This window comes from Myxine glutinosa, chromosome 7 (genome assembly GCF_964187855.1).
Source record: "Myxine glutinosa chromosome 7, kmMyxGlut1.1, whole genome shotgun sequence".
NCBI classification, from domain to species: Eukaryota; Metazoa; Chordata; class Myxini; order Myxiniformes; family Myxinidae; genus Myxine; species Myxine glutinosa.
The window spans coordinates 110,227,616-110,245,110 of NC_136267.1; the positions used below are offsets into that span (position 1 = coordinate 110,227,616).

General features: G+C 43.2%; 2 protein-coding genes across 3 annotated transcripts in view; one reads left to right on the top strand and one right to left on the bottom strand.

Moving 5' to 3' along the window:
- The window catches only part of LOC137431586 (hyccin), a 576,074-nt gene that overhangs the window by 383,318 nt on the left and 175,261 nt on the right, over nucleotides 1–17,495 (bottom strand). The window lies entirely within an intron of this gene.
- LOC137431580 (unconventional myosin-IXb) overlaps nucleotides 1–17,495 on the top strand; it is a 232,539-nt gene that overhangs the window by 211,113 nt on the left and 3,931 nt on the right. For both annotated transcript variants that reach the window (XM_068123054.2, XM_068123055.2), the window contains exons 45-46: nucleotides 3,873–4,003; nucleotides 11,637–11,755. In XM_068123054.2, coding sequence (XP_067979155.2) covers nucleotides 3,873–4,003; nucleotides 11,637–11,755 — 250 coding nt within the window. The remainder of the gene's footprint in view (nucleotides 1–3,872; nucleotides 4,004–11,636; nucleotides 11,756–17,495) is intronic.

Below are 17,495 nucleotides of genomic sequence, written 5' to 3' on the forward strand. Positions count from 1 at the left end.
CGTAAAATTGATGTTTCTCAATATCTCAGCTTCTAAACAACATAAAGCTTTGATTCTAACGGCTAAACATACATTTTCAAGGACCCCGAATCCAATGGTAACAAGTTCGATAAGCGAGACATGACCATAGAGCTCCTATGTGGCGGCCATCTTGGATTTTTCAAACTGGCCGCCATAAAATTGATGTTTCTCAGGATCTCATCTTCTAAATAGAGCTTCTAAATTCATCTCTAACAATGCCAATGCTAGACAGAGATTCTTCATGGTTACACCAGAATTATCACGCCTGTCAAAAGACTTCAAGAGTCAGTTTGGCCTGGAAGGTGACAAGATCACAGAACATCATGACCTTGGTCCAAGTGCAGTCAAGAGGGAGCATGAAGCAATCAACAAGATCAAGGCTGCGATACTGAGTCACGGGAATCCATTTGACACTGAAGGTGACAAGCTGCACAATGTGATAACGAATGCTTACATCCCAGACGAGTATGTACCACAGATCTTGAACATTGATGTCACTGGTCAGAAGTTGTATGAAGACTACGTGTCGGAGCGTATCAATGGAGATGTTAGCCTCTGGGCACCAGTCAAGAAGGAGAACAACAAGATGTTCACGTCTGGGAACAAGAGAACCACAGTGAAACTCAGAGACAGGACTGTGGATCTGAAGGAGACTAAGGAACTGTACGGAAGGCTCATGGTCCTTGCCAAGTCAAACAGAGACGTCAACCAGAAATATGCCATCGGAAATTACGAGTTCATTGTGACACCAAGAGCACTGTTCGCTCCAGATGGGACAATTCTTCCATGCACTGACAAGTCGAAGTTAATTCATCTCCTCGACAAGTTAGCAAGAGCAGAAATTCACCCCGAAGATCAGCAGCAGACACCAGCTGCAAGTGTTCTACAAGAAGATCCAATGGACACAAGAACTATGGCATCCACATCTAGTAAACCTACAAATCGGAAGATTGCACTGGTGGATGGGATGGTACTTGTGCATAAGCTGACAAAGAAACCAGCCACTGTAGTGAAAGTCAACGATCTGGGTGAATGCTTCAATGACAGACTCATGTCTCTAACAAAAGATTGTGATGAGATCATACTGGTCTTTGACACGTACAAAAACGATTCTCTGAAGAGTGCTACCAGGGCTAAAAGAAGGCAAGGAAAGGATGCAGTACAGTATCAAGTCAGAGATGACACCAACATCAAACACATCCCAATGAGCAGATTCCTTTCTCATGACAAAACAAAGGCTGATCTGACTGACTATCTGGCAGCGAAAACTCTAGAATACAACAGTCACTCATCCAAGTTGATCATCACGTCTGCTTCAGGGCGTACTAGGAGCAACAGTGACCTGCTCTTCGAGGACAACAACCATGAAGAAGCTGACACCCTGTTGATCCACCAGGCCGTGCTGGCATCCCAGCGAAACCCACATGATGCGCAGTTGGTGTTCTTCTCTCCCGACACAGATGTCCTGGTACTAGTCATAGCAAACTATGACCTACTGCTGAGGAATACATCCATTTCCATGGCCTCTGGAATACTTCAAATAGAGCCACTGTGGACAGCTCTAGGGGTCGAAAGAGCAAAGGTGTTGCCAGCCTTTCATGCTTTCACAGGGGCAGACAACACTGGGAGGTTCTCTCAAATAGGCAAAGCAACCTGGCTGCATGTCTACCTCAAAGCAAGTGAAGATGTCATAGACACCGTGCGAATGCTTTCAGATGCAACTGAAGTGACGGAGGACATGTTGTCCACACTAGCTAACTTTGTATGCGCTGCTTACTCTCCAAATGGCATCCACATCGACAGCATCCCCGAACTACGATGGTATCTCTTTTGCAAACACATGGCAGAAAGTGACAGGCTTCCTCCTACTCTTGGAGCTCTCAAGCAGCACATCCTTAGAGTCCATATCCAAGCCAGAGTGTGGGGTCAGGCAAGCATTGCTCAACAGGATCCTCAGCTGAATCCCCTGCAAAACGGCTTTTACAAAGACACGGATGGACAAGTGAAACCAACCACAACTGAGGAGCCTCCAGCCCCCAAGGCCATCATTCAAATGGTTAGATGTCAGTGCAAAACAGACTGTTCTTCATCTAGATGTTCCTGCAGAACAAACAACTTGGCTTGTACAGACCTTTGTCAGTGTGACATCCAATGCCAAAATGATGAGGACTCTCAAGATGTGATGAAGGAAAGCGATGATGAGGATGATGATGACTTTACTCAATGATGAATCAAAGCTCTGTGCTCTTTAGAAGGTGAGTTACATCAGTTTTACGGCGGCCAGTTTGAAAAATCCAAGATGGCCGCCACATAGGAGCTCTATGGTCATGTCTAGCTTATCGAAATTGTTACCATTGGATTCGGGGTCCTTGAAAATGTATGTTTAGCCGTTAGAATCAAAGCTTTATGTTGTTTAGAAGCTGAGATATTGAGAAACATCAAGTTTACGGCGGCCAGTTTGAGAAATCCAAGATGGCCGCCACATAGGAGCTCTATGGTCATGTCTAGCTTATCGAACTTGTTACCATTGGATTCGGGGCCCTTGAAAATGTATGTTTAGCCGTTAGAATCAAAGCTCTATGTTATTTAGAAGCTGAGATATTGAGTTCTATTAGTTCTACGGCGGCAATTTTGAAAATCCAAGATGGCCGCCATACAGGAGTCTGTGCAAATAGCAACATTGGTTTTCTGACTGACTATACAATATAGTTTCCAAAAATATATAGTTTTCCAAATCCCCCAAAAATTCCAACGAAATTACAAAGTGAACCTGACTAGTAGGTACTTCCGTTTGGATCGTGAGCATCATGATGTATGTGTAATTCCTATGATACTCTTTATTTAGATTTGATACCTCTTTCTTCTTCAATTTGCTGCTAAATCGATAAAGGGAAGGATAAAGTGGTTTATTTTTTGCCGTGAAATTAATTCTTCCCCCCCTTGCTCTTTTACCGCTCCAGCGTTCCTACTTATACCCATTGATCATTTTTACCTCCGCCGTCGAAGGTGGATGGAGGTTATGCTTTCACCCCTGTCTGTTTGTCTGTCTGTCTGTGAACAAGATATCTCAAAATCTCAAAAACTTGTGGACGGATTCAGAGGAAATTTGGGGGAGAAGTAGGGTATGTGACGAGGACGAGATTATTAGATTTTGGTGAAGATCCGAATTAGGATCCGGCTTGTAGAAGTTTTTAAGTGATTCTTCACCATTGGGAGATAGGGCAAAAAACGACATATAGTAGGATATATCAAATATTTGTGGACAGATTCGGACAAAACTTGGTGGAGATGTTGCATATGTGACAAGGAAGGAAGACTTGATTCAATTTTGGTGAAGATCTGGATCAGAGAATTTTTAAGGTGATTCTTCACCATTGAGTGATTGGGCTAAAACCAATATGTAGCACGATATCTCAAAATGTTGTGGACGGATTCGGAATGAAATTTGGTGGAGAGGTTGGGTACATGACAAAGATGAATTGATTAGATTGTGGGGAACATCTGAACATGGATTTGGATACCATAATTATTTAAGTGCTTCTGCACCATTGAGAGATCAGGTGAAAAGCGATAAATAACATGATATTTCAAAAAGTTGTGGACAAGTTATGATTAAACTTGGTGGATGAGTTGCTCAGGTGACAAGGACATGCCGGTTAGATTTTGGGTCGGGTCTGAATCTAGATTTGGCCTATCGGTGGGATACAAAACATAAATTGTTCAGCCTGGTGGAGGTATGCGCTCTACCGAGTACCGTTCCAGTTAATAACTATTTTAGAGCTGTGTGTATTGCATACACCATAGAAACATTATTCTCTGTTGCTCAACGCAACTGTCTGATTTTGCCCCAGGACCTTTCCTTTGGTAACAGCACCGAGACTCATGAGAACAGTGCGAAGGCACTTGATATGATGGTGGTTAAAGACATGCTGGTTGAGCAGCATGACTTGGAGGAGGAACTTCGTATCATTCAAGATGACAAGTATGTGTGCCACATTTCACTCTGTTCTCACCACATTTGGCTTGTCAGCTGACTGCCGACAACTTGGGTGGTCATTGGTTATCTATGTATTAAAGTGTTCGGATTTCTCCATCTGTCCATCCTTCTGGCTGTCATGCTGTTTTTGTTGGGCTGTCATTACACCATGACGGATAATCCTAGGCTAGGTCTCTGTAGACATGCATATCATCCCGGTATTCAGCGCCCAACCCGTCCCGTCGCTGATGGCGATTGAACACCAAAACCCATCACCATATCTGTCGTTCGTAGGTGACAGCTGAATGCCAGATGCGAGGCATCAGGATGAGGTATAAACTTTAACACTTATCTCCCCCCTAATTTTTGAAGATATCGAGGGGAAATTTTACAAATATGTTCCCCATGTCTGGAAGCTAAAACTTCAATTTGGAATTTGCGATAAGTCACATGGTTTATGAGCAATGAATAATTGAACGAAAATCTTAAAAACCTTCCATCTCTTAAACCGCTGCATTGATTGACATGAAACTTTAAGCTAATGTAGCTGTCATCAATGGAAATGAGTGTTTAAAATTTCAACATGATTGGTTGTACGGTCTGGAAGCCAGAAGTCGTTATTGTTGGAATAAAAAGAAACTCGACACTTTTTCTTTTTCGGCCATGTGACTGATTGTGCCACTGCCATTTTTTGGATTTATTTCCTTTAAAAATCATTTTCTCTGCAATAGTTGGACCGATTGACAGAAAACTTCCACCATAGGAGCGCATCCACCTGTTTAATCTAATAATCGTAATTATGACATCATAGGTCACGTGGTACGGGCGCCATCTTGGAAAAAACTGAAAAACTTTGCACCATTATATCTCCAAAAGCGCTGCGTAGAAAAAATTGATACATGGCTCATTGTAAAAAAAACTCTCCATGGAGAATAACATATTTACTCCCGCCAGGTAGTAATGCATTCGATCGTGTGTGTGTGTGTGTGTGTGTGTGTGTGTGTGTGTGTGTGTGTGTGTGTGTGTGTGTGTTCGTGTGTTTGTGAACAAGATATCTGGAAAAGTTCTGAACGGATTTGGATGAAAGTTGGTGGGATGATTGCACTTGGGATAAGGAAGAATTGCTTAGTTTTTGGTGAAGCTCAGGATATTATTCCAGATCCAGGAATTTTTTGAAGGATTTTTTTACCATTGGAAGATAGGGCTCATTTTTTTTAAACATTATCTTCTATATATTCTATATTTAACATTGTGATATGAAAATAGTTTTCATATTTGTTGTAAATGTAGTTTAAACTCATGGTTATGCGTTAGAGCGTTGTATTTTTTTTAGCAGCGTCGTCTTCAATATTCTTTTTTTTTTTCTAATAAAGACATATTCTGTCATTTTAAAACCACCAAAGTGTGTATTAGGTTTCCCCGTTTCATGAAATGTATCGTTTGATACGTATAATGCTTTAAAACTGTTTTTTTGTTGTTGTTTTGTACCTCAGAAGAGATATCAACATTTACCTCAGCGAATGTCAATCGCGGTGTCAGTATTTGATGAACTTATAAAGAATTAGGTGACTTATAAGTGTGACAAGCATGTGCACGGGATTCTTCCCAGAAGAATGAGTGGTCGCATTAGTTTGTACGACTTAAAATGAGCGAGTTTTGTTTTCACGTTTGGGCCAGTTTTACATGTTGTAGGTATCCCTAAGGAATGAATGAAACGAACGTTTTTTCCTGGCTTACAATTTTATTTGAAGTCAAACATGCCTCAAAATACACTCACTTATATAGAATTGAACGCTGAATCCAAAAATGTAAGTGAAATTGCCTTGTTTTTTTTAACATTATCTTCTATACACAGCAATACCCCGGCCTACGTCATTAATTGGTTCCATAAGCCGTGACGTAACTCGGTTTTTGACGTAAACTGGGCATATAATGCCTTAAAATGAAGACAAACACCGTAAAACTAGAGTAAATAACTGGAGGAGGCTGCGGCTTCGCCCTGAATCTTTGCCGCGCCCCGTCGGGAGTCCCTCCGTTGTTTTCTATCGGTCGGGTCTTCTCCTCAAACAGGGTGACCGGCATGGACGTGTCGACCGTGAGCTGGCTTGTGTGTCGAGTGGCTCCGCGGCCCGCTTCACCACGGCGTGCTTTACCCAACGTGTCCGAGCAGTTTAACCGGTGGTCGTGTCGTGTCGTCTGTGATGAACGAACGAGCTCAGGGTTCCATGAACCCGGCCACCCCGGGGATCGACGCTCGCCTCCTAGTCGTAGGCGTGCCCCATCTTTCCTTGAGCGGCCGAAGTTGCTTGCTTCTTTTTTTTTTGGACGATGCGATATACGCAGAAACGACGACGTACAGGCAGGCATTTGCAAATCCATGCACATGTGCACATGAACACGTCGATCGGTTCGTCGACGCCGGATGCCGGCGAGGTGCCCGACGAGGCACCCCAGCTCGAGGCATGACACGGTCACGGTCGTCTGAGCCGGCATCGTCGTCATGTTTCGCCGTTGCCACGTTGCGTTGGTTGTTTTTTCACAGTAAAGGAACCTTTACACAGTAAAGGAATAATCACAAAAATAACAGCGAAAGGCAAAGCAAGCACACGACCACAGCACAGGACAAAATGCATATGGCGTCGCCTTTGTTTTGAATGAGAACCAGCAGCTACGCGTACGTATACGTACATTTTTAAATATATTTTAATGTGCTTTTTATTGTATTTTAAATTGTTTTTTTAGCTTCTTTTATTGTTAATTTTTATGTACTATTTTATTTATTTTAAATATATATTTTTCACGTCCTCCTATTGTGATGTCGGAGTGACGTAAAGTCGCACATAATGACGTTCGCTGAACTGAAATTTACTCTAGAAGAGTGGCATAAAGTCGGATTTGACGTAGGTCGAAATGGCGTAAAACGGGGTATTGCTGTATTCTAAATATATATACATCTGTGCAGTGTCTGTCTTGTGTTGTCTTTTCTTGTGTTGTCACTGAACTACTCCCTCAAACTTTTGTGAAATCGTACTATTCCAACTTGACCCATGGCGGGAGTATGCACTCTACTGAGTGGCGTTCTAGTTGAATAATGATGTCATAGGTGCCTCCATTATGATGTCATAATTCAACAAGTACAAAATTTCATCCGATCAGGATTAAATTTCTTGAGTATCATCTATTGATAAATTGATGAAGGAAAAAAATATATAATTATGACGTCGTGGGTCACACGGTTCGGCCGCCATATTGTTTTAAGAAAAAAGCCTTAAAAACCACTAAAAACCCTTTTCTCTGAAACGGCTGAAGAGATTGAGGCCAAACTTTGCATGCATAATCACATACCAATGACGAACAAAAAGTTCAGCGACCATGACGTCATAAATTTACATGGTTTTGGAGTTATGATGCTTTGGAGCTTAAACCTTAAAAACCTATCTCCTCCTTCAGTTTTGATCATATCGAGGGGAAACCTCACAATTTATTCCCCATGTCTGGATGGTAAAATGGTCTTTTGGAATTTGCGATTGGTCACATGGTTTGACAGCGATAAATGATTGAATGAAAATGTTCATAAAGTTATGTCTCTTGAACCGCTTTATTGATCAATGTGAAACTTTAAAGCAGTGTAGATGTCATCAAGTGGAAAAAGTGTTGAAAATTTCAACACGATTTGTTTTTCGGATTGGCAGCCATGAATGCTTGAAGGGAAATCTTTTTAAAATTTCATCTCTTGAATCGCTTGATTGATCAACGTGAAACTTTAAAGTAATGTAGACATTGACAAGGGGATTAAGTGTTTAAAATTCCAACATCATTGGTTGTACGGTCTGGAAGGTAGAAGTTATTGTGTGAAGAAGAAGAAACTCTACATTTATCTTGTCCAGTAATGTGACTTTTCAGTGTATCTGTAGTTATGATGAAAGTGGGATAGCGAGGGGTTGCGTTGCGAGTTATGATGAAAGCGAGGTTGTGTTGTATCAAAGCGGGGTTGTATTAAAGCAGGTCCAATGAAAGCGGGGTTGTATCAAAGCGGAGTTTTATCAAAGTTTGTCTGATGAAAGCGGGGTTGTATCAAAGCGAGGTTGTATCAAAGTGAGATTGTATCAAAGCGAGGTTGTATCAAAGCGAGGTTGTATCAAAGCGAGGTTGTATCAAAGCGAGGTTGTATCAAAGCGAGGTTGTATCAAAGCGAGGTTGTATCAAAGCGAGGTTGTATCAAAGCGAGGTTGTATCAAAGCGAGGTTGTATCAAAGCGAGATTGTATCAAAGCGAGGTTGTATCAAAGCGTGTCCGATGAAAGCGGGGTTGTATCAAAGCGGGGTTGTATCAAAGCGTGTCTGAAGAAAGCAGAGTTGTATCAAAGCGTGTTCAATTAAAGCGGGGTTGTATCAAAGCGGGAAGGCGAAGGATACCGTTCATCACTGCGAGCAGTTGTAAAGTGGCAGTTCTAGTTACCTCTGCCACCAAAGGAGGATGGAGGTTATGTTTTCACCCCTGTCTGTCCGTTTGTTTGTTTGTGAACAAGATATCTCAAAAGTTATGGACAGATTCGGACGAAATTTGGCAGAGAGGTATCATATGTGACAAGGACGAAATGATTAGATTTTGATGAAGATCCAGATTCGTATCTGGCTGGTAGAATTTTAAAAGTGATTCTTCACCATTGGGAGATGGGGCCAAAAACGATACATAGTGGGATATCTCAAAAAGTTACAGATGGATTTGGACGAAACTTGGTGGACAAGTGGTGTGTTTGACAAGGAAGACTAGATTCAATTTTGGTGAAGATTCGGATCCGGATGCGGCTAGTAGAATTTTTTCAGTGATTCTTCACCATTGAGTGATGTGGCCAACCAGGCGGAGGTATGCTCTCTACTGAGTGCCGTTCTAGTTAATATTGTGTTTTGCTGAACAAGTGTACATATTACTAAAATTAACGCTGGGTTGTTAGCAGTAAACAAAATGTTTAGGGAATCAAAAAAAATTGCAAATATTAACTGTATTGTAACATACTAGGGCATGCCCGTACTATATCTATATCTAAAATTATATCCCCCCCTCTATTTACATGAAATGGTTTGGTTCATGAAATGTTTTGGTCCATTCGCAACGCCAAAGCGAACGGCGAACGCTTTACATGAAATGGTTTGGTCCATGAAATGTTTTGGTCCATTCGCAACGCCAAAGCGAACGGCGAACGGCTTGCGAGTACAGTGACAATCCCCCCGGGGTTTTAATTAGTTTTAAAACATCGTTTAACGCCAACATAGCGCCAACATAGTTTGCCGACGGGAAATAAATGAATACGCTCTCAAATGTGCCATCCGAGGCAGAGTGTGTTCGCCACGTTCGGCACACGCGATAGCTCGCTGCTCTCTGATTGGTTGAATCGTTTTTTGGACATAGCTCGGTAAGTAATTGTCCGATTAATATGAAACCTTGAAAAGGCACATCCTCGGGTCCCCAGCAATATACCTGGCAAGTTTAAAGTATATCGGACCCGTGGTTGTCGAGAAACAGCGGTCACAGACAAACAAACAAACACACAGAGATTACTGGAATTATAGATAGATTATCCAAGCTATGTTTTTTTAACTACCATTAGCGAAGCAACGGGTTCAATGCTAAGACCATGTATTTACTTGCATGCACAAGGATTGATCATTCACACATCATTTCTATTGTTACCAGGAAATACATTGCCTTCAGAAAGTATTCACACCCTTTTACTTTTCTCACATTTTGTTGTGTTACAGCCTGAATTTAAAATTGATTAAATTGAGACTTTTGTCACTGATCGACACATAATACCTCATAATTAAATTGATGTATGTGGGAAAATTACATGCCCAGACCAGGAATCAAACCCAGGTCCTCTGGCAAACCATACAAGTGCTCTGTCATCTGAGCTATCTGGGGGACCCTGACCAAGCATGCAATTTTGCCACATATATGATTGCCACTCTCTTTCGGTCAATGCTTCCGGGGCACTTGCTGCCAACCTTAGGAGCACCAACGGCCTGAACATGAGAGGGTCTTCCTCCAATGGGGGGGACAAATCCATGTCCTCTATTATAAACACCACCGGGGGCATAGTGATTGACTCTTATTAACTATTATAAACACCAGTAGGGGCGTAGTGATTGACCATTATAAACTATTACAAGTCAGGAGACGACGATGGTTCACGAGCGAGCGGTATTCAATGACAAAGGACGGACTGTAACCGAAACAGGCCCGGACAGGCCAGGCCCGGAAATGTCAAAATGAAGGTTACTGACCTTGAAATGAGATATAAAATAATGTATAATCAGTTATGAGGTTAGTTAACTACACAATACCGAAAATTCGGTGAAAAATGAAATGAAAATAATAAATAATAATAAATAAATAAATAAATAAAATGAAAAATAAAATAAAATAAAAATCGAGCTCCGTTGGTGCTAGACACATGACATTGGCCGAACCAAATATCGAAACCCCTGTCAGATTCCACCAAACCCCTCAGAGAAGATGTAGCTTGAACTCGATTACACCCTAAAAAGACATCTTTTTCAGGCGTGGCTCCGCCCACAATGGACGCAATACGCCCACTCTAGGCAGGACACAACTAGATCATGATATCAACCTCCCATCCAAGTTTCATTAAGATCGGATGATATCATCGGGTAGTTATGCTGCGGACAGACCGACACACAGAGACAGACAGACGCACACACATGACGAATAAAGTGGTCACTTGATAACTCGTGAACCAACAAACACCACTGGGGACGTAGTTTGACTATTCGAAAATATTATGAACATCACTGGGGGCCTAGTGAAACACCACTGGGCCCAAACAACCAACAAATGAAGAGATGGTGACTGAAAATAATTACATAGACCTCGTTTTTTTCATGCGGTTGACAAACTTTGGTACATCATGGGTGATGAAGGTTGTGGTCAAGTTTCATTGGAATTGCTTATGTAGTTTCTGAGGAGGAAGCAAATACCTATTTTGGGGGAGCAACGCTTCCCCTCCCTCCTCCTGTAGATCCAGTTGTGGAGGGGAGGGAAGTATTTTTTTTTGTTTGATTGTTTAAAGTCATGGTGATTACGTTAGTATGATTCTACATGCTGCTGTCTTCTAGCAACCATTGAAATTTGTTTAAAGTACCATGATACTGTTTAAAATAACTTTAGTCGGTATAGTATACTGCTTTATTCTACCAGGTGAGCACCTATGGGTATTGCCCCTATTTTTAAAATACAGTATGTACTTTATCAAGGTAGGTTAGAAAAATGAAGTATAGCTGCCCACCACCTCAAATAGCAGCCTGGCAGCCAAGGCTCTGGCTGAAGCTTTGACCAACAAGTGGTCTTTATCCAGACTGTGCAGGCATCATGTACCAGGTGCTAAATACTATTTCAAGGTGAGGGTGGGGACATCACATTACTGCAAATACCAAATGTCATGAGGTCTCACCAGCTGCATGCCAACATTTGATCTCACCATCACATAAGGACATCCTCCCAGAATTTTTCACAAGTGTTTCAAAGCTAATTACTGATGAAGCAAAGTTGCCTTCTGATTAATTTTTCACTTTCAAGGTTTAAAAAAAATATGTTTATTTGTTTGCTTGTCCAACACCAGGGAGGAACTCACTTTGCGGATGGTGATGCTGGAGCCCCTGGTGTCTGATGATGAAGGTGGTTCTGTAGGAAACACGGATAGCTCTGAGAGCCTCCTCGACGAATGCACCTCAATTCTGAGTAGGTTATGTCTCTTACACCCACCTCCCCTTTGCTGTAGTATGTTTAGTAGGTAGGTAATGTTGTTGTACTGTTTTCATTTGGTGAATGGAAATGTAGAAGTTGGATGTTAAACCTGAAAATATTACTTCCTTGGGATTGTCAGGCATGTACTACTTGTCAATGTTTGCAGCTGTAGAAGAACCCGGGTAGGGTTTGAAACAGCAACGGGCTTACCTTGTGTAGCTTTTTTTTCTTCGTTGCTTCATGTAGCTTTCTCTGGATGGAACAGCATGAGTGTTAATTTATGGAAATCCAAGCCACCTGGGATAATAGCCACGTGAGCTGGACCATTAGGTCCACCCAGGTGTCGCTGCAATGTGATGTTGGGCCGACTCCCCTCCCCCTACTGCAAGAAGATGGGGTGGGGTACTTCCTCTCTGCCTCTCTCTCTCTCTCTCTCTCTCTCTCTCTCTCTCTCTCTCTCTCTCTCTCTCTCTGTCTCTGTCTCTCAACACTGGCACCTATATCAGGCCTGGCCCAAACAACAGCCTGGGCATCGATAGTGCAAAGCCATTTGAGGAGATGGATTACCGGTGCCGCAGGATCAATATCACTGGCCCAGCACCACCGCTGCCGAAGATGGCCGAGCACCTTCGAGATTTGCTCTGCAATGGTTCCTGGCATAATGCGCCAAGACTTCGTGAGACCTACACCCATCATTAGGACGTAGTCTGTGCTCCGACACATCCTTATTTGATATCTCGGATTGTGCGGCTTGCAAAGGAAGTGAGGTACCAAACCACCATCGGGCTTGTAGTAGAGCGGATCGGGGGAAGAATCGTTCACTTTTTGATAAAAGCATCAAACTTGGTACATATCATCACTTGGCCATTACAAGAAAAAATAGATCTAGTGCCATCCCAGTTTTGGCCTATGACAAAGTAGGGCTGGGACAATATGTCTAATACTAAAATACTATATAACTCAACAACCAAGAGGCCTAGAATCTTAATTCTGGTGCCTATATATAGGTTTTTGGGGTCATAGAATTCAAAGAAGGCAATTATGAGTTTGTGTGATCACGTCTTGTACCACTTTTGGAACATAAGTGCCCTTTTCCAGTTTACAGAGACACAACATTTGGTGGTCTTTGTATTGCTTTTTGTATTGATGAAATATAAGATACATGTACCGTAAATTAAACTTATAGTGCTATTAAAAAAATAACAGTCAAAACGAATACGAAGCCGAGTTACTTATTGTTGTAGATACCAATGTGCCATGAGTCAGTTAGGTTTACCATCAAATGTGAAATGCCAGATATCACATGAACTAATCATGGGAAGAACCCCCACATTCGCACAAAGCTGTACACGGCAGGGCTGCTTTTGTGCATTTGCAGTTTGTTCGACAGCCATTGGTACAACCGCATCGAATAAGTTCTCTGCAAACTCTGCTGGCTTCAGGAAGACTGCTCCAAAGAACATCCCAGTTTCCATCACTACTACGAGTCCATCCCCATCCGTCCGGTTGTGGAGGCGTAACCTTTGCTTCAAGCACCTGACTCCAGATGTGACCGGCCTGGTATACTGCTCGTCTAGTGTGCCTAAGTAGAGCACCCTTGGTCGGTGGAATGTTGCTCACGTCTTTGCCTTTCCGTGTGAATAGGTCGATCCTGAGCTCATCAACATGGTGTTTAGAACTTGTTCGGTCATAAAAAAAGTACGACGAATCTCTCCAGAACATCAATAATAGCATCAACATCTGACATTTTGTGGTTGTTCCATCAGCTTCATTAACTCCATTGTAACCTCAGGGCACATGCTCCATGTATCCCAAGCAGTCTTCTTTCCTCTGCCAGCAAAGCAAGAGGTCGTATCGCACCCAGTAATGGCATGAAACATTGGAAGAGCAATGGACTTCTCAGGACCAATTGCAGCTGAGATATCATGAGCTGGTACCATGCACATATGCTTGCCTGTGCTGAACGCCACCCATAGAGCATCCAGTGTCACTTGTAGCTTTTTATATACATACACTGCCAGAACAACTACATCACTGTCCACAGTACGGATGAGAAGAGTGTTGTGTTGTTTGGCTACATCAGCAACATGAAGCATCGCACGGCTGTCTGCTTCCTCGTGTGCACAAGGGGCTAAACCTCCCGTGTTTCTTGGCTGGCGACAAACAACATCCTCATTCAGCGTACTGATTACTAGTAAGCATATTATGAAATATTTAGTCTGTCAGTGCAGTGTTTTTTTGTATATTATGGTTCTATACATTTCTTGGTAATTAATCGATACATTCGTGCTATAAGGCTAACCCCCGCTCTAGTGGGGAAAATGGCCTTCTTTTTTTTTTTTTTTTTCTTTTTTTTGTATACTGAATCGAGGCTCGTGAAAGAGCTAACATTTATTTCACAAACAAATCAACCAGACAAACAAAATATACAAAAAGAGGGCACGGAAGACAAGATGGGGAGAGAAGGGGAAGCACACAACCACAACATTTGAGAGCAGGGAGAAGTGTGGGAGGGAGAGGGCTTGGGGGGAGGAGGCAGGGGGAGGGGGGGGAGAGGTATAAAACACAAGGGGACCCAAATTAGCGGGGGTAGAAAAGATCAAGGTTTTGGATGGGGGAGGATAAGAGATGGTGGTGAACAGCTGTTTTAAAGACCTGGAGGGTGGAGTGGGATTGAAGAGAGTGAGGGAGTTTGTTCCAGAGGCGGGAGAAAAGAGGAATGAAGGAGTGAAGGTGAGCAGAAAGTCTTGATTTTGGCAGTTTAACCACAAGAGGGTTGCAGGCCGATCTTGTGCGACCTGTAGGAATATTTGGGGGACAGAGCCCAGAGAGAGCTGGGGGGGCAAGGCCAGAGAGGAGTCGGTAGAAGACGGAAAGACCACCAACCTGCCTGCGGTGAGTGAGTGAAAGGCCCTTGGAGTTAGCTTCATCGCGGGAGATTCCAATGATTCTGAACGCTTTGGTTTCAACAGCGTGAAGACGAGCTAGGTGTGAGGCAGGAGCACCAGACCAGAGGGGAGAGCAGTATTCCATAGAGCTGCGGATGAAAGCCTTGTATGTGGTGAGGAGCTCAGGTGTGCCAAGGAAGGACTTCGCACGACGGAGGATGCCCAGTCGGCGACTGGCTTTGGAGGCCAGATTTGAAATGTGGTTTTCCCAGGAAAGATCATGGCAAATAGTGAGACCCAAAAGCTTGAGTGACAGAACTTCTTGGAGAGGATTATTCAGAAAGTGGATGGGAGGGTTGTCCAGTCGGTCTTTTCGGAGAGACATCGTAAGAGTGTGAGATTTATCAGGATTGAAAGACATGTTCCATTTGTTTGCCCAGTCTGTGATTTTGTCCAGGTCTGCAGAGAGTGAGGAGGCTGCAGACTGCCGATCTGAGGGATGAGGAATGGAGCGACAGAGAGTAGAGTCGTCAGCAAAGAGATAGAGAGGATTTTCAAGAGAGTCAGAGAGATCATTGATGAAGACCAGAAAAAGCACAGGGCCCAGAACACGACCTTGGGGAACTCCAGCCTGAACAGGAAGAGGAGATGAGAGAAACCCATTCAGGGCCACATGTTGACTACGACCAGAGAGGAAGTCCGCCAGCCATGCGTGGAGTCCGCCAGCCATGCCTTAAAACGATCATTCATATTCATTCATTCATTCGTGCTATAAGACCATGAATGTGTCTTCATAAACTTTAAAATGGTACGTACGTTTAAAAGGTGGTAAAAGGTTAAAAGGTGACCACACATACTCGATATTGCCATCTTTGATTTACAGTGCATTCAGAAAGTATTCCGACCCCTTCACTTTTTTCACATTTTGTTATGTTGCAGCCTTATGCTGAAATCGTTTAAATTCATTTTTCCCCTCATCAATCTACACTCAATACCCCATAATGACAAAGAGAAAACAGGATTTTAGAAAGTTTTGCAAATTTATTAAAAATAAAAAACTGAAATATCACATTTACATAAGTATTCAGACCCTTTGCTATGACACTTGAAATTTAGCTCGGGTGCCTCCCATTTCTCTTGATCATCTTTGCGACGTTTCTCCAGCCTTGATTGGAGTCCACCTGTGGTAAATTCAATTGATTGGACATGATTGGGAAAGGCACACACCTGTCTATATAAGGTCTCACAGCTGACAATGCATATCAGAGCAAAAACCAAGCAATGAGGTCGAAGGAACTGCCTGCAGAGCTCAGAGACAGGATTGTGTCGAGGCACAGATCTGGGGAAGCCTACAAAAAAAATCTCTGCTGCATTGAAGGTTCACAAGAGCACAGTGGCCTCCATAATTCTTAAATGGAAAAAGTTTGGAACAAGCAGGACTCTGCCTGGAGTTGCCTCCCCACCTGGCCAAACTGAGCAATCGGGGGAGAAGGGCCTTGGTAAGAGAGGTGACCAAGAACCCGATGGTCACTCTGGCTGAGCTCCAGAGATCCTGTGTGGAGATGGGAGAAACTTCCAGAAGGACAACCATCACTGCAACACTCCACCGATCTGGGCTTTATGGCAGAGTGACCAGACGGAAGCCTCTCCTCAGTGAAAGACACGTGAAAGACCACAGAATCTTGTTTCTCACAGTCTGAGAGTCCTTTTGGTGCTTTTTTGCAAACTCCAAGCGGGCTTTCAAAAATATACAACAGAATTTTGGATGTTTTTGGAGAGTAACCCTTGGTTCTACCTGGTGAGTGTGGGGGCATTGTCGCTATTTTTTATGCCTCCGCCGATGAAGATGATTGAGAGTTTGTGGCTGGATCAATCTTGTTCACCCACTGTGACCTTCCATTGCTCTCATTTTTCCCCACATCCCTTATTTTTCGAAGTCTCCCTCTGTTGTGTTCCTCAACCATCATGTTGGTGTATCCCTTGATCTCTCTCTCTTTCTCTTTCTCTTTCTCTCTTTCTCTCTCTCTTTCTCTCTTTCTCTCTTTCTCTCTCTCTTTCTCTCTTTCTCTCTTTCTCTCTCTCTTTCTTGAGTGATGAAGAGAAGGACAAGTTCTGGTGTGCGATAGAGAAGCTGATGGAAAACGTGAAAGATGAGGAAGTTGTTGTGGTAGGAGGAGACCTAAATGGACATGTTGGAAGGAGTATGGACGGTTTTGAGGGAGTTCATGGGGGTTACGGATATGGTGTGAGAAATGGAGAAGGTGAAAGGATTTTGGAGTTTGCTGATGGAGCTGATTTGTTGAATTGTAATACTCAGTTCCAGAAAGAGGATAATAAGCTTGTTACATACACGTCAGGTGGGTCGACGACAACCGTTGACTACCTGATGGTGCGTAGGCGAGATGGGGGCACCTCCGGGACACAAAGGTGATCCTGGGGGAGGAGGCTGTTTCACAGCACCACTTGGTTGTCTGCGACATAAGGGTGAAAGGTGCGAGGAGAGCTCGGCGGGTGAAGTACCAACCGAGAATGAAGGTGTGGAGGTTGAAAGAGGTGACAATGAGGGAGGCATTTAAAGAGAGGCTGAGTAGGGTAGAGGATGATGTGGTTGAGCTTGAACGTGGTTGGATGTCAATGAAAGATAGTCTGTTGGGAGCCGTTGGTGAGGTATGTGTGTGGTAGGACGAGAAGAGGAAGAAGTTCGAGGAGTAGCAGAAGGCGAAGGTTACGGGAGCAGAAAAAGCAGAGCATGAAAGTTATAAGGCAGCCAAGAAGGCTGCAAGGAAAGAGGTAGCAAAGGCGCAGGAGGCATGGAGGAAAATGTTCGGAGAACGCTTGGATTCGGA